At 34.9% G+C, this 26,035-nt stretch overlaps 1 protein-coding gene across 2 annotated transcripts; it reads right to left on the bottom strand.

Annotated features, from left to right (window-relative positions):
* Positions 1-145: 145 nt before the first annotated feature.
* On the bottom strand, positions 146-26,035 carry LOC114936641 (uncharacterized). Of its 2 annotated transcripts, none has more exons than XM_029309883.2 (8): positions 24,808-26,035; positions 21,203-21,413; positions 20,988-21,111; positions 20,866-20,911; positions 20,634-20,724; positions 20,045-20,242; positions 16,772-19,909; positions 146-6,163 (listed from the first exon to the last, which is right to left on the bottom strand). In XM_029309883.2, exons 1-8 carry the CDS (start codon positions 24,951-24,953, stop codon positions 6,095-6,097), a joined length of 4,023 nt encoding a protein of 1,340 aa, XP_029165716.2. In that variant the 5' UTR covers positions 24,954-26,035; the 3' UTR covers positions 146-6,094. The 2 variants fall into 2 exon arrangements, with proteins under 2 accessions (XP_029165716.2, XP_029165717.2); XM_029309884.2 differs by having other exon boundaries at positions 16,772-19,861; positions 24,808-26,034.

Below are 26,035 nucleotides of genomic sequence, written 5' to 3'. Positions count from 1 at the left end.
CATTTAAAAATGGTGCAATTGATAAAAAGTAAAAAATATATAAATAAAAATATATACATATATAAAAGTGGCATAGTTTTTAAGATTAATATGTATATATATAAGAAATAAATAAAAGGAGGTGATAAAAAAGCCTTTGATGATATAGTTTTATGATCGTTTGTTTGTTATTTCTCTCTTTATTGAGGATAACTTTTTTTTGAACGCCGCCTTAAACTAGGCAAACTCGATCGGTTCAGCCGGGTCCTCGATCGCGTTGAACTACAAATTGGAAAAATCATATCACGGCCGCAACTCCAAATCGTATATCTTACGAAATCGGAAATAAAAAAATGTGAAAAACTATATAAACTGTAATGACGGCGCGAATTCTACATTATTGCGGTTAAAAATCAAAAGTAAATCTGAATGAAATACTACACGCTATTACTAGCGCATTACATATTACACATAAAAATAATAATATTAATAATAATAATGATAATAATAATAATAATAATAATAATAATAATAATAATAATATAATAATAATAATAATAATAATAATAATAATAATAATAATAATAATAATAATAATAATAATGATAATAGTAATATTTCGCGAACAAAAGTTTCTTCGGCGATTCGCGATCGAGAACACTTATATTCGCGGTAAAAATCGCGAAACGGACGATTTACGAGCAGTAATAATAATGAGTTACATTATTTCTTCCTCCCTCCTCTCATCTCAGTGTGCACATCGGTTGTTTGTTATTTTTTCTAAGTCCTTATAGCTAGAGTTTATTATGTACAGTATTGTGGACAATGATTCTTATCAACTTTCACTATCAACTTTCGCCCCCTCCCCTTCTTTCCTCTTAAATAAGAGAGCGCCGTTCCCCAAAAATATAGCAAACTGACGTCACTTTAACGTCAAAACGACGCACGCTTGCTATCTGGGTCGTTTTATTCGCAATTTAATATTCGGTTATTTGTTTTAATATTTTATGTCCTTGAATGTTCTAATTATCATTTGAAGGATTTTACTTATAAATTTTGAATACCGAGTCATTGGATGAAGTAACGTTTCAAATATGCGCATCTCATGAATATAATTATGTTAACATATTAATGGTATCAACATATTAATATTGATAAAGTAAAAAAAATCAATGTCAAAATAGATTTTTGAAAATTAAAAAAAAATTGAAACAATATCGTATAAAATGTTTATTTCGTTATTTAAGTATTTAATTATGCAATAAAAACTGCGTCTGATTTCGCATTGATAAAATTATTTTGTCAAAAATTTTCCAGCGGGTTTTTACTATATTTTTCTTTATACGCAATGCAAGAATATACAAACAAACATTATCATGTGTTGCTTCATTCAATAGCTCGAATTTTTAAATCAAAATCATGATAATTGCGAATTAACGAGAGGTATCTAAATAGAAGTGTTAACGAAAAATTGCTAAGAAAAGAAAAAAATATCTAATTCTATTTTTCGTCCTCTCTCTCTCTCTCTTTTCTCTTCTTCTCACGATAAGTTTCGCCAAAATAATTATTGTTATTAGCGCGATAAAATAGAAACTTGCATCGTTTCACTCACACTCTCTTTCTATCATGATAAAAATTATAAAATATTTCCGCCATATTGCGCAAAACGTAACGTTGCAATTTTATCGCGCCGGTGTTCGAATTTGTCAAATCAAAATTTTGTAAAAAATCTGTCTATTAGCAAAAAAAACACGATATATCACTTGCATTGTTATTACGTCGCTCTCTCAAATCATATACAGATCGATATTGTCGATGTCCGTATATAGATGTATTTAATTCGAAGAACAATTGTCGCATATTATTTTAAAAAATCCAAAAAAAGAGGAGGAGTCAAGACATGAAGTTACGCGTGCGAATCCTAAGCTTCCACGATGGAACGAAAAAAAAAACACTCTAATGATATAATTCGACGTTTCTTGGGTTTTTTTCGGCTTTTGATACATAAAAAAATGCTACCTACAAATAAACGCAATAGATTTCAACATTTCTTCTGTCTCGTATCTTGTTGTTGGATACAATGCGCACGCAATATAATCCGTAATATATAATTTTTACGCTTAACTTCTTACATATAATTGACATTTAAGTCAGAGACTTAAGTCGATCGTTATTGAGACTCCTGGCTCCTCACTCCAAAATAGCAAACTAACGTCATTTTGACGTTTAAGGCCGATTTTTCCAACTTCTCGATAAGTTTTACCTGACAGGTAACATATTTTCGTCTCTTTTCAAATAAGTTCTAAAAAAAGAGACAAAGATATGCTACTTGTCGAGTAAAATTTACCAAGAGTTGAAACAACCGGCCCTTAATAACGTCAGTTTGCTACCTGGGATCAGTGTGCATTTTCTCGCCTCTGAGGTCACAATCTAATATTACCGCGGCGAGGACCCAGGAGCCTTAGAAAAAAAAGAAAAAAAGTACGATCGTCGGTCGAGAATGAAATTTTGCGTTTTGGTACTCTAATAAAGATCGTATACCGCTTAACAAAGTATATAATAATATACGGTGATGTACGAATCATCGCATACGTATACATATTGATTTCGCAGATAATTATTCGTAGCGTAACTATACATCTTAAAGAGCACTCGACTCATATATGTGTGTATGTGTTTGTATATGTGTAGGGGGAGTTCCCTTAACGCCGGACGGCACCTAATACCGGACATATATCATGTCTATGTAAGTAAAAACGCGATCGAATGGTTATATCGGCGATAGGGCAGTGAAGGGGATAGTGATCCCTATCACCGATATAACCATTCGATCGCGTTTTTACTTACATAGACATGATATACGTCCGGTATTAGGTGCCGTCCGGCGTTAAGGGAACTTCCCCTACGTGCATATATATATATATATATATATGCATTCGGCTTTCTGCGTGATACTGCATGTGCATCGAAGTAATTTATTCTCATTTGGTTTCTTTTGGCATACAAAATAATTTTATTTACAGTCTGTTGAGATAATATCAATATTTACTTTATCGTTCTTCAATCTTACTTTATTAACTTACATAATATTATTATATTTACTTACTACATTATGCAGGTAGAGAACTATTTACAGGATATATAATATATAAGACGAATATATAAATATTATCGTCGAGCAGATGTTTCACTGTATTTGTGAATATGTGTGTATGTATATGCGTGGATGAATGTGTCTGTATGTTTTTTTGAATCGATCGTTTCGTTGTAGAGATACATAATCGTTAAATTTTTATCTCGCGGAACAATCGGTAACAACAAGATAAAGCATCGATAAAATTGACTCTGATGAAGTATGAAATAAGTGTTGTTGAAAACCGGAGGGTTCATTAAATTATTATAATGTAAGAAAAAAAATATGAATGACGTATCTCTCTCTACGACATCGTCAATGCGTATGTGTGTGAAGAGAAATGAAAGAGACAAAATATCGATTAAAACACAGCCGGAAATAAGGCATTGTTAAATGCATAACGTAGTTGGAGAGTCGGGAAAAAACGACTCTTAATCCTAATGTAATAAGACTACTTAACTTACTTTACTTTAGAAAAACTTAAGAAACTTATAATAGCACTTATGAATTTATATATGTGTACAGGGTGTCCCATTTTAACTTTTGCATTGAGATTTCTTCAACGCTACCATCGAAAAATATTTCATATAAAAAATATAGGATTTCGACGTTTTATTGTAATCATAGTTTTATTCCAGATAAGGCATTTTTTTTAGAGATTTTAAGGTCATTATTATACTTTTTTTAAACGGAGTCACCATAATTGCAACTTTTTTTAAATCATAAAAGTATATTTTTTACATCACATGATTTATTTTATTATTCTATGCAGAAAATTATATTTATCGAAAAATAAAAATAATTATGATATATTTAATGTGTTTTATCAAATAAAGCATAAAATATCTTGTAAACCGTTCGTTTGTTGACTATTCTATTCCAACAAATTTTTCAACGCCAAACGTAACAAGAAATTAATTTTTGTGTAAGGAAATTATGGTGATTTCGTTCGAAAACTAATAATGACCTCAAAATTTCAGAAAAACCTCCGCTTGGAATAAAATTATGCTTATGACAAAACGTTTTGCTCGAAATCCTACAACTCTCTCTCTCTCTCTCTCTCTCTCTCTCTCTCTCTCTCTCTCTCTCTCTCTCTCCCTCCCTCTCCCTCTCTCTCTCTCTCTCTCATATAAAACATTTTTCGAAAAAAACCTTTTCAAAAAATCTCAACACAAAAATTAAAACGGATCACCCTGTATAAGGGTATAAGAGCCCAGCGATGCAAAAGTGTAATTTTCCTATCTAACCCGAATCGAGCGACTCGAGTCGCGTCTCGGGGAGAGTTGTTGCTATATAATATACTTGAAAATTTTCATTGGACATAGCTATAAATTAAGCTTAGAAAATTAATTGCAAAATTTTCTTCTGCAACAAATCAACCAACAGTTTGGCGATCAATTTACAAGCCAAGAATATTCGGCGATAATTATCTAATTAGACGACGAAATAGTGCGAAGAAAGAATATAAAAATAATTTTTATCGTAATTATTTTCGTTTTTCTTTTTTTTTTTCATTATCAAGATTCTGTCTTCACTGAAATCTCGTCTCAAGTCTACCTTCAAAATTCTCTATCGTGTCCGAAATAATCTACAGTCCACTCCTCAGTTTTATCAATCACTATATTAATCAATTGCTTTCTATCGACTCGACACTTCGCTATTTTTGTGCGAGTTAGTAAGAATATTTCTTCCATATTCTTTTATTTAGCAATACAAGTTCAGTGTCAATTTTTCTTTGTAAAAATTTAACAACTGCAGATGATGTTTGTAGATGACAATTTTATCGATTATTTGTAAATTAAAGAGAGGGAGAGATGGAAAAACAAATATATAAAATTAAATACCTCTCGAATCAACTCGCACTAAGAAAATATCGAAGTGTTCAACATCAATATTTACAATCGACAATAAGTCCGCCAATAATTATCACGTTATTAATAACTAGTTCTCATTTAGGACACAAGCGGTGGAACATCGATCACAATCATCAACAAGGATCACCTTCGTTTAAGATTCAGCACTTGATTGCAACAAAATTCGAATTATGCGAATGGAAGAGACAAGTGAATCAAAGGATTATGTTCGCAATCATGAATTACATCTGGAATTTTTTCTTCCCTCAAATTCGAATTTTTTACTTCAGTTAGTGTCATCATTTTCTCTAAAAATAGCTTCTTTAAAAAAAAAAGCTAAAAGATTTTAAGATAGCTTTAGCTATAAAAGATTATGTTCGCAATCATTATTTATATCTGGAATTTTTTCTTCCCTCTAATTCAAATTTTTTACTTCAGTTAGTGTCATCATTTTCTCTAAAAATAGCTTCTTTCAAGCTGAAGCTATAAGCTTAAAACCTTTTAACTTATAGCTTCAGCTATAAAAGATTATGTTCGCAATCATGATTTACATTTGAAATTTTTTCTTCCCTCCAATTCGAATTTTTTACTTCAGTTAGTGTCATTATTTTCTCTAAAAATAGCTTCTTTCAAGCTGAAGCTATAAGCTTGAAATCTTTTAGCTTATAGCTTCAGCTTGAAAGAAGCTATTTTAGAAAAAATAACTGAACTAACTGAAGTAAAAGATTCGAATTAAAGAGAAGAAAAAATTTCGAATGTAATTCATAATTATAGCTGAAGCTATCAGCTAAAAGGTTTCAAGCTTATAGCTTCAGCTAAAATGTGAAATATTTGAAGATTATTGCGCAATACTGAACTTGGAGAAAGAAAAAAAGATAAAAGAATCAAGAAGACGAGGAAGAAAAACGCGAGTGAAGAGATAATCCTTATTGAGGCTATGATCGATGGCATCAGGCAATATTTCCCGGATTATTCAAATATATTTCCAAGAGATATCGCTAGTAGGTATTTTCTGCCTCCGTTCAAACAAATTTTCGCCGGAAGCTTCAAAGTTCGCTCCTTCCTCTTCGGCAACGGGATACAAACTAACTCGTGACACTTCCTTATTTTTTTTCAGTCCAACTGCATACTACGTTGCATGAAACTGCTGCGATAGATGCTTGCTGGCGTTTTTGTGATGGCTGGACGTGTGTCTTTCCTGAAAACGACAAATAAAGATGTGATCCCAGATAGCACCATGTCCAAAATTCGTGCATAAGACATCGTTAAAAAATCTTTAAGACATTTTTGAAAAATCTTATGATACAATATCCCAAAGACATCTTAAAAACATCTTAAAGATGTCTCATGCACCAATTTTGGACATGACTCTATCTGGGGATGTCTGCTCTATATGAAGTAATGTAGGGATTGGAAAAAATTTTTCTAACACTCGATGACAAACAGCTGACACATTATGAAACACAAAATGTCTCATATATTCATTATAATATATTTTCAAACAACCAAGTCATCTTTGAGAATAATCCCAAGTAGCAAACTGACATCATTAGATGTCAAAATGACGTCACTTTAATGTCTAATGACGTTATTCGACATCAAAATGATGTAGGCTTGCTACTTGGGATAAAGAGAATTCTTTTAGATTTTTAATATCTACATAAACTTTTATTAAACACGAATATGACGCAAATTTTAATTTCTCTCTTTTGCATGTCTATTGTAGGTTTTTCGCAAGAATTCAATTTGAAAAGGAAAAAAGAATAATGGATAATTTGTGAAAGATTTCGTTTAAGATTAATTCTAGCATATTGGATGAAGTTTTTCGAAAAAAAAACGCGTAGTAGCATTTAATGATTAACAAATCGATTAAGTAATAATGCGAGCGAGAAAAAAATGGGAGTATAACGTGTTGGAATATTTTGTGATGATCTTTCACGCGAATGTGATTATGAGTATCGAGACAGAAATTAATGAAGCTGCGAACGAATGAGAAGCTTAATTTACGAATTCTATAAATAAAAAATATATAAATATTAAAAAATATTTAAACACCATAAAAGTGCATAGCCTACTATAGCTACTAATGCTCATGCCATACCCATGCACATACATATGCATGCATGCATGCATGTACACACGCGCGCGCGCACGCACGCACACACACACACACACACACACACACACACACACACACACACACACACACACACACACACACACACACACACGCACACACACACGCACACGCATACTTACACATCGCAGAACAATTGATAATAATACTGTTACAACAATAAGCAGCAATAACGCAATAATTGCACTCGTATAACAATATAGTAGCAACGATTGTCCTAATAATGTACCCTTCACCAAGCAATAACAAGATCAAATGACATGAGAGCAACAACGTAATTAATCTTTTTTTTTAATTTTGCCGAATTTTTATATTTGGTGTGCGTGATACTTATATGATAAATCATCGTAATATGGTATTCATATATAATATACTAAAGCCGTGATGTCCCAGGTAGCAAGCATATGTCATTTTGACGTTTAATGGCATTAGTTTGCTACTTGGGGTGTTAGTATACATATAAAAGAAATGCGATAACGGTACGGTGTGCGATTTTATATATATATATATATATATGATATGGTTTAAGAAAAAGACAAAATAATCACTAAGGTACGTTTCGTTTGAACAGACATTTTATTTGCGTTGCTCTTATATTTCTTTTTCTTCTTTTTTTGCTCGACCACGTGCCACGGTACGATTCCTGCTGTATAACCTTCTCTCCTTCTGTGTATGTGTATATATTGTGTCTATGTGAGTGTGATGGTTCCTGATAAAAATAATTTTCTTCTCGTTCGTATATATGTATGTATATTTTATATATATATATATATATATATATATATATATATATATATATATATATATATTTGTCTTTTGAGTGCAAAATCGAAGATAAATATATTTATTACATTAAAATAAAGATATTTCAGGTTTCTATAATTATATGATATTTTTTTTAACAATTTCTGCGTCTGTTTTTTTTAGACAGGTAGCGTACGTGACAAGTGGCGAATACACATTGTATACAGAATTTACGCAGCAATAAGTGTGTTTTCGCGTTACATATGTATATGTATATCTCTTCTTCTTCCTTTTTTGGCGAGAATTACTTGCACCTTAATATTCATATCCCTCGATTCATTCACATCCGCCGCTCATGCGCGTGAGCTCGTACGCAATTTAGTGTGACTATCGCTTGTTTAAACACTCATTTTGCTGGACAGCAGTTTAGAAACATTAATATATGTATGTGTACGCTAATTTATTCAATAAATTAACCGTTAACTGAAATCTAAATCCTTTTTTTTTTGCACGACAGGATACCAAAGTAGTAAACTGTCATTTTGACGTTTAATGACGTCATTAGACGTCGAAATGTCGTTATTAGATATTGGATAATGCCATTAAGCGTCAAAGTAACGTTATTAGACGTCGAATGACGTCATTAGAAAAGTATCTCAACTATTGATAAAAAATTATAAATTTTTAAGACTGAAAATATTTTCGTTAGAGAAAACGCAGAAAAAACTTACATATTTCTAATGTTTACAATATGCATAACATATTTCTTTCGTTTTTTTTTTACGCTTATTACATTTCTTCTGTATATCTTTCTATCTCCCCCCCCCCCCTTCTCTCTCTCTCGCTCATAATATCTTACCTTTGCCATCAATCACAGATCAAATTTCAAATCACATTCTTTTATTTTAAAACATGCTCGCCATTGTTTAGCTAATTTTGCGACACTAAATATTTTGAGACAATTATTTTTGGATAATATATTCTTATTATTAAGACGAAATCTCTCAACCAAGTCGCAACTTTTTAAATCGAGGGTAACTGCTCGCTATCATGATATCATTAATTCGATACAAAAATTAAGGCCGTTATAAAATTTTCGCCACACAAAATCAAGCTCCGGATATTGGTCCAAAAATTCGTCGCGTTAATTAGGAAAGGCGATGTGATCGAACGCTATTAACATGCAAATATATGTATATGTACAGAGTGTTTCAAAAATACGTAGTCAAACTTTAGGAACGTATCCTATTCATCATAAGTATGAAAAAAGTTATGTAAACATAAGTCGGAAAAAGCTTTCTCTCTCAAAGTTAAAAATATTTTTTATTTTAATTATATTTATTTCGTTATTAGTATAAAAATATTATTTATTTTTTATTATTTTTAAAAATATTTTATATTAAAAATATTATATATTTTATTTATTTTTGTAAGACAGACATCATTAATGAAATTGCTGGAAATTATTTTTTTCCAGTTTCATGTTTGTATGATTTTTTTCATCCTTATGATAAGTAGAATATGTTATTAAAGTTTAGCAATCTATTTCTGAAACACCCTGTATATATAAACATATATATTTTTCTTCTAAATTTCTTACACGATCACAGAATATATATATAAAAAAAACTAGAGATTTACCTTAGCAATTATTTTGTCTTTGCGCTATTATCGTCGTGTTTGCACAGTACGATTACGCAGTTTCTTCACCGTGCACGTGATTTCTGTTTGTATATATTCTGTTTCACGCAATACTAGCAATATCATAGATTTACATTTGAGAAATTAATAAACGAAAATTATATAAATCGCTTAATTAATTTGCAAATTGCTTTAAATGGCTAAATCACAGAAGAGACGCGCCATTTTATTGCATTAGTTGAAAGCGCCATTTCTCAAAATCGCGACGCATAAAGGTTTTTCTTCAAAAGACGCTAAAATATCGCACTCCGAAGAAAAAACAATGGTTTTTTACTTTTTATAAAATATCGAATGTGTATATATATATATATATATATATATATATATATTTTATTTTTTTCTTCTTTATATAGTATGTATATATATATATACATACTATATAAAGATTATCTAAAATAAAGTTGAAATATTCGGTTGCACACGATAAGAAAAGCCGCGATTGTAAAAGTACATTATGCTTAATAAGAAATATTTTCGCTTTCCGTGTAAACTTCAATATTATCGAAAACTAATATGTCTATATCAGAATTAATCTAACATATATATGTATTAGTTTGCATAGTAATAAGATGAAAAAGCAAAAAGTGTAATTTAAAAGAATCAGAAAAAATAATTCAAAAAAATAAGAAAAAAGTAATAAGTTCTTGAGAAAGCTTAATTTGACACATCTTTGACAATTTAATGTCAAAAAAATAAAATCTAAAATAAGTGAAATAAAGTACGCAATTGCATTTTATTATATGTGTTATAAAATGAAGAGAAGAAGTTTGCTGAAGAAAAACTGATTCAAAATAGCTTACTAAGATTTTAATGCTATTAAATAATATTTCTATATTATTAGATATTAGATAAATATCAAATTGAAGTCAAAGTGAAGTAAACCAACAGATAGGAAGAAAAAACATCAGTGGACGCTTAAAAATCAACCAAAAATAAAAAAGCAATGGATATGTGAGAAAAAACGTATAAAGATCAAGAGATAAAGAGATTTAAATTAAGGTAGATATGATAATTAAAATATAAATAGTGATCCTTGTGTGAAGCTCACAGAGAAATTAATAGATCTACATGCACATATTCACACGTATTCACACATACATATAATACATATATATGTTTAAAATATATTCGAGTTTACACGGGAAGAAAAAGTTATACATAGTTACACAAAAACACAGACAGAGGATATCATATCAGTAAAGAAGACTATCATCATCTTTATATATACTGTTGATCATAAATCCTCTGCGATTTCTTCGCAATCAACTAAATCTTTTGCGTATGTTGAAAAATACGCGATAGAGTAATCGTGACAATATTTATAACAATCAACAACAACAATACATTTTTTCACGATTTCGATATAATATCGCTTTCTGCGCGTATATTATATACAATTCTTAAAAAATATTCGTATGTATCCATATAAATACGTATACAAACATAGAGGAAATATATATCGCATGATTTAATCAACAAGTTATTCCTGAGTCAACATTTGTTCTATATAAAAATTCCACACATTATATCTCGTTGAGAAAAAAATGTACATAAAATTTAATCAAAAAATTATATAAATAATAATAATCTCCGATTAAATATAACAAAAGAGTTTGTGGTTCCTCTCCGCAATCGATATTTCTTCGTATAAATATGTAATCGTTTCTCACAATTCTAACTAAATACTTTCGGAAATGACACCATTCGACACTTATCATAGGAAATTATAGTCGCTCTCTTCTTCGTTATATGTATATATTTTCGTCTATCAGTCTGGCAGTGCCCTTTTTTCTCAAACTTCCACGCAAACAATTTTCTTCTTCGTCGCAACTATGGCCGTAAACTTATATATATATATATGCTGTGTACTTCTCTTTAAAAAATGGTTTTTTATATACATATTATATATCTGGTAGTTAATTATTATTATGCGATATATCGTAATAAAAGTAAAGCGTAAGAATGTAAAAATGTAGGGACGTCTAAAAAAAAGAAAATGATTTTCAAAAAATTTCTCGCGATTTTTTAAAGAATAAAAAAAAAATACTAACTGCAAGAGTATAAAATTACAATTGCAAAGTATGTCTCGAGGAAAAATCACTTTAAGACTCCTGAGTCCTCGCCGCGGCCATGTTGGAATTGTGACGTCAGATGCGAGAAGTTACAGATAGCTCTAATTGGAAAATTTTTTGAAAATCTTCAAAATTATATACAAGTTTTGAACACGATATGTAACACAAAACTCTATATCTAAACAATAAATCGTAGATTAGAATTCAAATCTAAATGACAGTATAATACACAATATTTCTAAAGTGTGCATTTGAATTTATACAAAAATACTATTTATTTATATGTAAAGGATCTCATCATGGATCCTCTCCTTCGATTTTTGAAAATTATATTTTATACATATATAGATATATTTTTTTCTATTTTAATAATTCACAACTTATAATCTTTAAAATTACTATATATATCAAAAAGGAAAGTGTAATAACAAAAGCAAGAGCGAGTCTATTTCTATAGCATACTCTTACAATATGTCGGTCATGCTGGTTTTTGGGGGGATTTTAGTAGGAGCTACAACACTGAATCTAATTTTGAAAGAAGAATGTAAGTCAGAAGACCTAAATATAAAATACTGTAAACCACGTCAAACGTTTATATAGCTATTCAAATTTAACTTCAATTTTTTGTAATGTCTATATGCAAAATTGAGGTTGTAGATAATTGGACAGTTTCCACGCAACTATTTGTGTAGTTTTTCATAGTTTTCCAGACACGTAAACTGACAATGATCGACATATATAGTTTTACTACAATAGAATTAAAACATTGAAATGAAATGTCAATTTTAAGATTGTCTACAATATATAGAACATTATATACCGGGTGTCCCATAGGAAATTGTTGAAACTAATCAGTCATTTTTTAATGTATGCAGTTATTGAGAAAACAAAAATTGTGTTGAAAAGAGGAAAGTCTACAGTTTTTAATGGATGTAAATAAAATGTTTGTACGTCAGTTTATTTTATTGAAAAAAGTGCGCACCATTTGAATTTGTACAAAATATTGTTCTTTTACGAAAACTCGTAAAAACTTTTTCTAACATTTCATTTTTCATGTTATTGACAATCCTTTTAATAGCTGCCATTAAATCTAGCATTGTTGAAAATATTTATCATTAGTTTATGTGATTATTAGCACTTTTTCATTACTTTTTATCAATAAAATAAACTGGTGTACAAACATTTTATTTACATCCGCATTAAAAACTGTAGACTTTCCTCTTTCCAACAATTTTTATTTTCTCAATAACTGCATCCATTAAAAAAAACAGCTGACTAGTTTCAGCAATTTCCTATGTGACACCCTGTACGTGTACAAAAAGAAGAGAAGAGAAAGAGAGAGAAAAACAATCGAAGCAGTTGTGTAATAAAAAGTAAATAGTATACAATAGTGTGTTACATGCTACTATTTCTACTACTTCAACTATTTCGCAAACTCTAAGAGAAGAAAAAAATTAATAGCGATTTTTTTGGGGTGGCTCTGCGAAAAACGATGAACGACGTCACAGTCTCGCGTTTCAGTTCGTATATTGAAAGGATTTCAGGTTTTGCATTAAAAAATAAAAAAACAAAAATATTTATGCGCTATATACATATATACATATATATTATACATTTATTCAGTCAATAAAAATTAATTGCTCCCCATTGAGCCGTTCACCTAATGAAAAATGTATAAGAAAGAAAAAGTATTTAAAATATTTATATCTAACGCAGCAGAAAAAAACTATTAATCTAAAAAAAAACAAAAAAATCGTGGACAAAAATTCATGAATTAAAATAAAAGGCACACACCGATGAAAATGACAAAAAAAATAAAATACATGATTGTTTTAAGAGAAATACGTTGCTATTGAAACGTGATCTTATATCAAGTACTTACATACACATAGAAAGTAATAACTATATACAAAAAAATATGCAAAGCAAAAGACAAAAAAAAAAAAGAAATATTTCTGTTAATATAAAATATGTACATACATGTATACGATTGTTGACTTTCTGTTTTACGAACAGAATTTTTTTTCTTCTTTGAGTCCCATTTAAATCACGAAAAGTTGCCAAAGAATTTTATCCGATATTCAAATTCTTTTTTATATTTTTCCTCCTTCATCCCTCTCTATCTCTTTCTCTTTTCGCCCCAATTAGAGCAAATTTTTTGTGTCTATACAAAAATTTTTGTAAAATAAAAAATATTTTAAACATTAAAAATTAAATTTAATTCGCTCTCTAAGATCTTTTTACTATCTTTTCTTTGTTTGATTTCTGACAAAGTCTCTATAACTTTATCATGATAATTTTTATGACTGATTTTTACAGTATTATTACAATAAAATATATTCTCACAAAATCCAATTTCAAATAAGACATGATATTTTGCTTTTTACTAATTTTGATGTTTTTCTTGATATTAAGCTCAATGATGAGAACATGACGGAACTTCTGATCTTATTTTTAAACTACAAAATAGATACAAAATAGAAATAAACAAAATGTACAAAAAAAATTATATTTAAAAAAATTTTTTATTTTGTTTTAATTATTTCTTTAATTTTTTAAATATTTTTTCCGTTCTTTTACAAACATTTTGTTATTTATCTCAATATCTTTGTTACTCTTTTTAATTGAAAAATTGTTTTTATTCTTTATAATTAAAATTATTTTTGTAAAATTCTATTCGTTTTTTTATTTGAAAGTAGGTTAATCTCAAATCGCCCCTTTTCTTAGGATCTGTCAATGAATCCTTTGCTTTATCAATTAGGACGAAAAGAACTTGAATATTAAATGCAATAAAATTCATTGCATAAAAATTATCCTAAAATATACAAAGTAAAATATACAAAGAAAATTAAAAAGAAAATTTACTTTTTTTTAATTTTGTATTTTCTTTTTAGTTTCTTTTTTTAATTTTTTCGCCCCTTTCTTCTTAAGATCTGTGAATGAATACTTTGCTTCATCAATTAGTACTTTGAATATTAAATGTGATAAAATTCATTGCATAAAAATTGTCCTGAAATATACAAAAGAAAAATATAGAAAGAACATTATAAAGATAATTTACAATTTTTTAAATTTGCTATCCACATTTTAGTTTTTAATTTTTTATACTTTTCTTCGTCCTTTTAAGAAAAAATAAAAAAAGAAAGAAACGAAAGCAGTAAGGTTCGATTGCATCAATGTTATTTTAGTTTTAAGTGAGACTTACATATGTATCTATCTTTATCTTTCTTTCTAAATAAATAAAGACAAACATATATTTAAGTTTTGCTTAAAATCAAAATGACGTTGGTACAATCGGGCCTAACAATAAGTGACATACATGTATCAGTAAGTACGATGATCACTGTATCTTCATCATTCAAGAACAAAAAAAAGAAAATTCAATAATCACACGTGGTAAAATTCGTAGCATAAAAATTGTCCTAAAATGTACAAATAAAAATATACAAAGTTTACAAAGAAAATTTATAAACACAACTAAGAAAGGCCTTAAGGCCTTGAGAGTGGATGTTCTTGCGTATTTATAAAATTTATTTTTCGTTGGAAATAAATAGTTGTGCACAAGGCACGTATTATTCTTGATGTACTACCCAGACCTTAAAAATCTGAAATATTCTCATACTTGAGATTTAATTTTATAAAACCCCTTTAATCCATCTAAAGAAAAATTGCGAGAGAAAAGATTTATTTTCAACTAAAATTTTCGTTGGAATATACGCAGGAACATCCGCGTGCGGCTCTTAAAGCCTTTCTTATAATTAGTTGTATTTATATATGTAATATTAAAGAGCCTTGAATTAGTCTTAAAGAAAACTTTTTTTTTATATTTTTCTGCGTTCTTTTAAAAAAAGACAGATTTGTATTCACCTTATTTTTATTAATTAAAATTTTTTCTTTTTTCATTCTTTTATTTCTTCCTAGAACCTTATGTCAGTAAGTGATTATGATGATCAATTTATCTTCATCATTCAAGAACGAAAAAAAGGAAATTCAATAATCACACGTGGTAAAATTCATAGCCTAAAAATTGTCCTAAAATATACAAATAAAAACACATAAAAAAAAATTTACAAAGAAAATTTACTTTCTTTTTTAATGTTTTATAATATTCTTTGTCCTTTTAAAAAGGCAAATTTGTATTTTTCTTATTTTATTTTTATTAAAATGTTTTATTTTTTTTTTAAAAGTTAATCCTAAATTCCTACCCTTTCCCGCTTCCTAGGACCCTACGTCACTAAGTGGTTATGACGCTCACTTTATCTCCACCCGTCAAAACCAAAGAGCAAAAGAAACTTCAATAATCCCACGTAATAAAATTCATTAGCAACTCGACCTTTCGTGACCTTGAAAGAAATTCGACTCCCTAGGTAGCAAACTGACGTCACTAAACGTCACAATGACGTCATTCTGACGTCGAACAACGTTACTTTGACGTTTAATGACGTCGTTCGACTAAATCGGGTCCTATATATACATATATGTATATAAAATGATTCTTCCTAAGTCAAAGGACGGAAAAAAAAAAAAAAAAAAAAAAAAAAAAAAATTATTCCAACGGAGGCGGAGGAGGCGGCGGTGGCGGGGGTCCGCTGGGCAGAGGCGGAGGAACCGGCGGGGGCTCTAGAGGCGGAGGAGGCGCCCCCTCGTCCTGACGCGACTGACCAGGCGCGGAATGGTTGACCAAACTTTGCAGACCCGGGATCAAGGACGGCGGCGGCAGCGACGTGTTGATGGCGCTGCCGTCCGGGGTCATGATCAAGGCGCCTCCCGCCGGGGGATACATGGTGGGGTACTGGGACGACTGCTGGAACTGCTGGTAGTATTGCTGGTACGCGGGATCATACACGTAGTGCAACGAGGACGGGTAATTGGGGTAGAAGTACGACTCCGCCTGGTCAACGTAGGCCCCCCTCGCGTTATGATGATGGGGTGCGCGATGATGGTGGGTCTGGTGGGACTGATAGGGTGGAGGTGGTGGCTGATGCTGTTGATGAGCGCGGTTGTTACTACCGTAATTGTCACGTTGGTAGCGACCACCGGCGCTACCACGTGGACCGGAAGTCGCGTGATGGGGTGGTGGCGGTGGCGGTAGTGGTGGTGGTGGTGGCAAATTGCGAGCGTCGTAATGCTGACGGCCGCCTCTACCACGTACCTTATTATTGCTGCCGGAGTTATAATGTCTGCCGTTTTGCCGTTCCCCGGGTGGTCGGTGGCTCTGGCCGTAGCTGGTCCCGGGTACCGTCAGCTTCTTCAGCAACGAGGAATCGCCGCTGCCAGGTATCAGACCGTCGCCGGACAAATGTACCTCGAGGCCGCGCTTCCGGGTCGTCATCTCGTTCACGGACGTCGTCTCGCTGGAGAACTGGCCGGAACCGTTCGTCGAGGATGAGGCCGGCGGCGGCACGGAACTCCTGGAGATCCCGTCGGTACGGATCTTGATCTTCAGGGAGCCCTGAACCTGCTGCGCGGGCGAGCTGGACACGCTGTCGGTGCCCTTCAGCCGCTCCTTGGGTATCTTGATCTTCAGACCCGTGCCTTGCGGCGATATGTTCTTGTTCTGTTCCGAGGAGGAGCTCGCGCCGCCGAGAACGCTCGGTGAGGTATCCGTGCTCAGGTTCAGCTTGTCCTTGGGAATCGTGATCTTGATGGGCGCCGCCGCCGTCGCGGCGACCTCCTCGCTCCTCTCCTTCTTCTCCCGATGCCGCTCCTTGTCCTTATCCTTGTGTTTATGCTTGTGCTTCTCCTTACTCTTTTCCTTGTCCTTGTGCTTGTGCTTCTCCTTCTTCTTCTTCTTCTCGCTTTTGTGGTGCTCGGACCGCTTCTCCTCCACCGCGGCGACCGTCATCGGGGCGTGAACCGAACTCGAAGCGACCACCGACGTCGCTACTTCAGGGATACTGCTGCTGTTCGGCAGTATCATCGACACCCCGTCGGAGAGAATGCTGATGTCGACTGTCGAGGCTATCGAGGTGAAACTGTCGCTCACGGTCGGCATCACTAAACAAGGAGTCGTCGCCGGCAGCTGGTGATGGATAGACTGCAACTGCTGCTGCTGCTCCTGGTGCACCTGAGAAGGTATCTGACTGTCGAGCTGCGGCAGACCTTGCAAGAGCGACGGCATCTGCGGTAGGGGTTGCTGAAGAAGCGCGCTTATACTCTGCGCGGACTTGATCGGGGACGAGAACTCGAACTTCGGCTGCAACTGAGAGTTCAGCGATAATTCGGACGGTCTCTGCACGGATCCCGGTTCCTTCTTGATGTAATGCTGCTCCAGAGGCTCTCTCTTCACGCGATATTCCGGGAACTCTTGCTTGATCGAGTTCAAGTCTATCCCGTTCAGCGTGACGGCGGTGACCTTGTGCGTCTGCGACGGAATCGCGTTGAAGCGCGGCTGGTCCGAGTCGAAAGGCTTGATGAGCTCCGGCGGCGGCTTCAGATCGTTGACGACGGACGAGGACGGTGCAGCACCGGCGCCGTTTCTGTTGCTCGATGGATTATTGCCGTCCCGGATGGGCTGGATCAGATCGGGCACGCGACCCAGCATCTTCATCGCCTCCAAACTCTCCTCCTGCTTAATCTCGGTCTTTATCTTCAGCTCGACCGCGGTCTCGCCGCTGCTCGACGTGCGGGCCCTCTTATTGTGGGACGCGAAAGTCGACATGCCATCGCTGGAGGCCGACCGCTTCATCGCCGACGCGTCCTGGGCACCTGGGGAGTTCGCGAACGGCGACGCGCGTTCCTTCAGCTTCGCCGCGCTCGCGGACAGCAGGGTCTTCTGCTTCGACTTGGTCGGCCTCGCACCGGGCTGCGGCTCCCGGCTGGTCGGCGTCTCCGGGCTGAAGAGCGATCTATGCTTGCCTGGAGGCGGCGGCGGGGTGTGCACGTCGACGGAATTTTTCTCGACGAGATTCTCCTCGTGCCCCGGCGCCGCGGTTCGCGGTGGTCGCTTCTCCGGCTTCTGGTCGTCCACGTTGTTCAGATTCAGGCAGGACTGGGAACTACCGTTCTTGATGGTGTCCTTGAGAATCTGGGACACGCCCTGGACGGTGTGCTGGTTGTACAGCTGCGTCTTGGCCGACGCGGCCGACTTCTGCTGGCTCACCGCGCTCGGCGACGCGTCTTGAGAGATCGCCGCCAAATGCTTCGCATCGAATGACGAGCCGCTCTTGTCCTGCTGCTGATTGTAGCCTTTCGAGTGATGCGCCTGCTGCTGCTGTTGTTTCTGGGCGTTTATCAGGTACGGCATATCCGCCTGCTTCGGCGGCGGCAGCGGCTTCTCGATCAGCTTCCGCACCTCCTCGCACCGCTGCTCCTCCGTCTTCCGTCGCTGATTCTCCATCCTGCTCATGTCCGCGTACTTGGCGGACTTGAGCCGCGGATCCTCCCCGCGGTACAGCCGCTTGTCGTGCGCCTGGTGCTTCCCGTCCATCGCGTTCAGTCTGTGCCCGCTGTGGTTGTTGTTGCTCAGCTTCTCCGGCAAGCCGCCGTAGCCCAAGGAGTCCTGCGCGGTGTCGGATCGGTGGGACTCGGCCGAGCCGTCCAGGTTCACGTGAGCGTGCGACGAGGAATGAGCGATGTTGTGCTCTCGGGAGAGTCGTTGTCGATTGGGGTCTCTGGGATGAGACCCGCTGGTCGAGTGCCTCTGCGGTACCGGCTGGCCGACCTTCAGGTCCGACCGATGATGATGATTGTGATGGAGACCCCCTGTGCCCTTCTGCACCGGCATCTGATGCTTGCTCGACACGCTTGGCATGGGTTTGTGATGGTGCGAGTGATGAGGAGGCTTGCCGGGATCGGGGATGTGGCACCCGATCGCAGCCGCAGCGGCCGCTGCGGCTGCAGCCTTCTCTCTCTCCAGACGCTCGCGCTCTTTCTTCTCGCGGTACTCCCGATAATCCATCGCCGTCCTGGACGTCGACGGCCCCGGGACCGCCTTTTTCTCGTCCTGCTTCTCCTGGTGGTGGGAGCGACTCGAGTGGGCGACGGCGCCGTCCGAGGAGACGTGGTGGGAGCGACTCGAGTGGGCGACGGCGCCCTCCGAGGAGACGTGATGTGAGCGACTCGAGGTCGCCGTCGAGCTCGAAGCGACGCTGTCCGTCGTCGTATGGTGAGACCGGCTCGAGTGAGCCATGCCGGACGGACCGGGAACGCCTTCCATGGAGTGAAAGCGCATCAGGTGGGCGACGGTGGCGGCGCCGGGATTGTCCGCCGGCGATTGTATTGTCCTGCGCGGCTCGGCGTCCTGTCCAGGAAGGGGAAACAAGTTAGAATCTTCCCATTGATATTTCAACTGGAAATATATTTCATTCGTGATGTTGTGATTGCGAGGCGAGTCATGAAATGAAATAAAAAAAAATAGATAAATAAATGAAATAAGAAATGCGTAAGCAGAATTGTTAGAATATTGATGTAACGAGGTACTTACAAATGGCGAATTCGGGAGACTCGGATGATGAACGGTCGGACTCTGATTCGCGGAAATGCTCATGATCTTTCTCTTCAGTCTCGATGGACATTTGTCGAATATGTGTAGGAACTCGTCCGTGAGCTCTTGAAGTAAATCCCCCGTCACGGTTTTGTCTACGTACCAGAACCATTGTCTTCCTTCAGTACTTTGAGGTATCTGCGCGTAAAGAGAAAGAAGTGTCTATTAGAGGATCATACATGTTGACGTTACGTTTAAAAAAAATGAACAGATACCCAGATAGCAAACTGACGTCATTAAATGTCAAAATGACGTCATTCGACGTCGAAATCACATCATTTTAACGTTTAATAATGTCGAATGACGTCATTTTGACGTTTAATGACATCAGTTTGCAACCTGGCTATAAATTGGCAAACTCATAAGTACAATGAATATGATATCGATCATCCCAAGTGGCAAACTGACGTCATTCGATGTCAAAATGACGTGCGCTTGCTACCTAAGACGTTACAATTTTCATTCCCATCACACTCTGATTATGTTGCATAAATTTACGTACATATTGATGACGTATACACTCTCTTACCTCCCAATTGGACCACTTGCATGCGAGGTGGATGCAAAAGCAGGCGACAACTGTGGGCTTATATTGCAGACACATTGTCGTCAAATGTAAACTGAAAAGACATACTCGTATAAAAAAAGGTAAAAATATGCATAATCATTTAATAGATTTGCGAATCAAATCTTGCTTGCAATACAATGATAAGCTTGTATACAGTTTTAGAAAATACAAAAAATAATATGAATTATGTTACCTGTTGGACGCCATGAAGTACGACGTTTGAGCTAAGTCTTTGCTTGCTAAAATAAAAATATTTTGTATATAATTCAATACTGTTTTAAACCAAAATTGAGATGCGGAGAATTTAATCTCTACCTTTCACTAGTTGACAGCACCTAACTACATGTGTATGCGGATGATCTATTGCGACATCAAATCCTAAAGTCTGTAGAAGTACATTCTCATTGAACACCAGATCTTGGGCCTGCTCAAGAAATTGCTGCAAAATAAAATTCATCGTAGTAAGATACAAATATGAAGGATATAGGATAAAATGTATAATTATAAATTACACATCATTTGAAACTCACTTCTGATCTGGGGTCAGGTTGTGAGGCTTCTCTGTGAAGACACGTATATGCAATTTTTATGACATGTTCTAACTTTCGTGGCTGTTCTTCTACCTTTGCTGCTAAGAAAAGTGCTGCCACAGCCATAGAATTTCTGTGGAACTGGGTCAGCGAATGAAATACATAAAACCTGTGCATGTAGACTATAGCTGTGTTGATACATAATTGTGATCTAAATTTTCATTAATTAAGAAAAACTCCATTTTCATAGAATTGTTATATTTATCGATGAAAAATTATATAAATTATTTAGAATAGAGAGCAATTAAAAATTATGTGATTATTATCTTTATATTGTTCATCTTGTAACATAATTTCTATTAAATAATATTGTTATATAAATAATTATATATTACAAAACTTAATATCTCTATATACATATAATAGTTAGTCTCCAAAATTAATATTATTTCTAATTATTAGTTTGTTAGTGCATTATTCCTTCCAAAATATTAGACAGATAAAAGAATAGATATAGTAATAATAGATAAAGCAATAATAAATAAGTAAACATAATAAGATAAAAAAGGAAATATAATTAAATAGATGAGCAATATACAGACAAAATAAATAATATAAATATGTTCATATATATACATTATATATAGATACATATAAATTTTATTTTATATATATATAATTTTTCATTATATATATATATATATATATATATATATATATATATATAATTTATATGTGTCTATATGTAATGTATATATGTGAACATAGTTATATAATTGAATAATATTAAGAATATATAATTCGGCCTCATACATAAATACAACATACATATTTGCATCGGCATATTGGCCATACCGCGATGTTCTTTGCGTCCACGAAATTAATTTTTTCGTTGGTTTAGGAATAGTATCTTTGGTTTGGATCTCTGATTCTTGTAATACCCCCTTTAATTTAAAACCTTTGTAAAGCTATAAGGCGAGAAAAATATTGATCCGAAAGACGGCTGAATCGGGAACAATATTTTTCTCGCCTTATAGCTTTACAGGGGTTTTAAATTAAAGGGGGTATTACAAGAATTAAAGATCCAAACCAAGGATACTATTCCTAAACCAACGAAAAAATTAATTTCGTGGACGCAAAGTACATCGCGGTATGACGAATATGCCGATGCAAATATATATGTTATATAATTAAAGTTGAACAAAAGTAGAAAAACAAACACTGAAATTAGGACATGTAAAAAAAATTATACATATATATACATTACATTCTGCAAAGACTACACAAATATTTTTATAAAAATTTTCAAACCACTTTAGTTTACTAGATATTAGGATATCGTAAACGATCATTTCTTTGCACTGATGTTTCAATACAAAATCTAATAAAAATATATGTAATTTTCCCATTTTCGCACTACATCCTATCTTTTCTTTCTCTGAAATATAACTCATAATACTAATATATAAATAATAAATAAAAAAAATCCTATCACAGTAATCTTCAAATTCTTCAAAAAGAAAGTATTAAAAATTCTTTTTAAAAATTCGCCTTAAATTAGAAAGGAAATAAAAAATAAAAAAAACGAACTATATAAATCTACTATGTTGTTAGAAATTTGATGATTAATTTAAAAATGGTAAGATTAAATATGGTACAATAGAGGTATAAAAGAATTTATTTAATTTCATTTGCATGTACATCCAACACTCAATTTCACTGTGTTCAATGTTGTTTAAACATGGTTTTTTTTTCTTCGTAATAATAAATTCAGTTTATATAAGATTTGGTAACAATTCTAAAGTTCATCATATATCACACTATTAATATATCACCAAGAAATAAATCCAAGACATAAAGAGAAATTAAAACATTATAATATATAAAACCACAATATTCCTCTCGACTAATAAATTATAATATATATTTTAACAATTTTTTAAAATAAATATATTGAAAAAAAAGAACTGCTCTTTCCATAGGACGTAGAAGAATAAACATAGATGAGGATTACATTCTGAAGAGTTGTAAAAATCCATGATATATAAAAGTCTCAAATAAAAATAAACAGATTTTTTACTCCCAAATATATTTTGACAACTTGCTTGTAATGACCTGCAAAGATAGTGTTGCGTTAAATAACTTATAAGTAACATTTAAAATTGTTTCTACAGGATATAACAAAAGTGTGTACTGCTACTTCAGCATATCGAGTCATCAAAATGAACAAATAAGTTAGACAATATAAATATATATCCAAAAGTGCATTCTCAACATTACAATTACATTTGAATCAAAACTTAAGATAATTACAAGTATTAATTTGTTTTTACAATAGAAAATAGAATAGAATTATCAATAGGAAATAATTTGTCCAAGCAAAATGGGCAAATTATTTTCCAAAAATTATCAAACTGACAGGACGATAGATAAATTGAAAAATCATTTTAGAGGACATATGTTTATATGAACTTTTTCCTTCATTTCAATGAGGAAAACACATTCCTAAAATAGTAGCGACAGTATTTTGTTACATCCTGCATAATATCCCTAGAAAACAAAAATTCAGATCTGTTACTGCGATACAAAATACAAGCAAGGAAATATTTGAGTGACAAGATGTGATTGCTTCAATGATATATCAACAGATTAGTATTTCGAATTTGTAATTTATACTACCAAATTAGACTGGATATTCTCTATTATTCATCGATTACTATTCAAGGTCTGGTCTTTTCAGCTAAACTGGCTGCGATGGTTCAGAATTCACCCGTTTTACTCCACATCGGAAGGAAAGAAGCAAACTCCAAACCAGCGCAGTCAATTCAAGCTGAAAATAGACCTGAAATGTGGATACACACTGATGTTTTGAGCAATATTTCTTCAATTACCATTCAATAGGTCTGCTCTTTTCAGCTAAACTGGCTGCGATGGTGCAGAATTCACCTGTTTCACTCCACATTGGAAGGAAAGAAGAAAACTCCAAACCAGTGCAGCCAGTTTGACTGAAAACAGACCCAATATATGGACACGCACTGATTTTGGGCTTTTGCTCAAAAAGAGGAAAGAAAAAATCAACAGAAGTTTCTCCTCCAGCTAAGGTTTCCCTCTCGACGTCCCTAGAAATTTTCATTGAATGATCGTTTACGATACCTGGAATGCACCACAAATTCCAATATGGTCAAAATCCATTGTCTCCCTGCATCTTCACGACAGACACGTGTTTCTCGAAAACACGATTTTTCTGGCGTGTCGCAAAGTTAAAAAAATTATTAATAAAGAACAAATTAACAAAAGCTGTTTTACGAGCTAAGTATTGGATGGAATTTATTTTAAATTATACATCTATAATCCTGAGATGTGGTAACTCCACATCTCAGAATTATAGATGTATAATTTAAAATAAATCCCATCCAATACTTAGCTCGTAAAACAGCTTTTGTTAATTTGTTCTTTATTAATTTAGCAAAACGAGCTTTCACAATATATTTATTTTATATTAAAAAAATTATATCTACCAAAAAAAACAAAAAAAGAAAGAAAAAGGAGAAATAGAATGCAAGTTGTTTCGCTCTTCAGACATGAGATGCATGAAAAAAGGATACACAACGAGTCTCTGGCCCATATCCTGGATGAAATTCGCCGCTTGCTGGCGATAACTCAGCTCCTTGTCCGCATCGATGCCGTGTCTCCTGCTCGGCGTGTTTGCAAGCTGCTCTCTCGTAAAGTACCATCGTTCGTCAGCCGCCATTTATATTTATATATATGTACACGCGCGAGAATCTCTCGCCACTCAAATCAAAAAACGATGCACGCACGCACGATTCGCGCGGGGCGGCAAAGGGGAAAGGGGTCCGAACGCACACTTGATATATACGCACCACTTCGCTTATATCTTCTCCCCTCGTGGCTAACGTCACGTCGTTCGCTCGCGAGAATTTAAAATGGCGCCGCAGTGGCTCACGGATAATCGTAAACACTCGGTGCGAGAGAGACGGAGAGTCTCTCGTTTACGTGTATGTATATATATATAGAGAGGTCTCCTCGTATCGCTATCGAGTGAATTTGGTCGCGAATGGGGTTTTTTCTGTTGCACACTTCATTGCGTCAGATATTAGAACGGCTGGTAGAAAACAATCGTCAGTCTTTTTATTCCCCTTTTTTTTGCGATTTATATATATTTATATATATATATATATATATATATATATATATAATTTCATTCTAGAAAGAATTTTCTTTCCGTATTTTTGCATCACCTTATTAAACGTCAAAGTACGCAAGAACTGTCAGTCAGCAAGTGACGGAAAAGAATCACCGCCATTACTTTTTCAGTTTCATCATATCACTTTTGTTCCGTTCGCTCGTGAGCAGTGTCTTTGTCGGGAAAAGTGTCTTTGTCACGTAACGTGGGGAATTATCCTCGAGGGTTAATTGAACCCGCGTCAATTTTCAAGCGACGATGATGATGATCGGGAAGAATGCGCTCTCATAACCTCCTGAATTTATCGAGGCGACGCATCGTCATCGGGTCCTCTCCGTTCCCGCGATTACCCGCAGTAGCGACGCTGAGGAGCCGAGGTGTGCGTTCACACGTTGCGTAACACGTGGACGAGGCGCATCGTCGTCGAGAGACCGTAACGTCGTCGTCGGGGGAGCCCCCGGGTCTTTTCCTCCGCCGCCTCTCGTTCTTCCTCTTCGAGAACTTCTTCGTCACCGCGAGTCCTCCTTCTCCTCTCCGACTCGGGTCCTCTTCGTCGCCACACCGAAGGCAGCGCGGCCGTGGACGGGCGAGCGCGCTCTCTCCGACGTGAATCTAGATATTTCGAGACA

The sequence above is a fragment of the Nylanderia fulva genome, unplaced genomic scaffold, assembly GCF_048542155.1.
Source record: "Nylanderia fulva isolate GAGA-0341 unplaced genomic scaffold, ASM4854215v1 Scaffold73, whole genome shotgun sequence".
Taxonomy (NCBI): Eukaryota; Metazoa; Arthropoda; class Insecta; order Hymenoptera; family Formicidae; genus Nylanderia; species Nylanderia fulva.
This window is presented reverse-complemented; position numbering and strand designations above follow the sequence as displayed.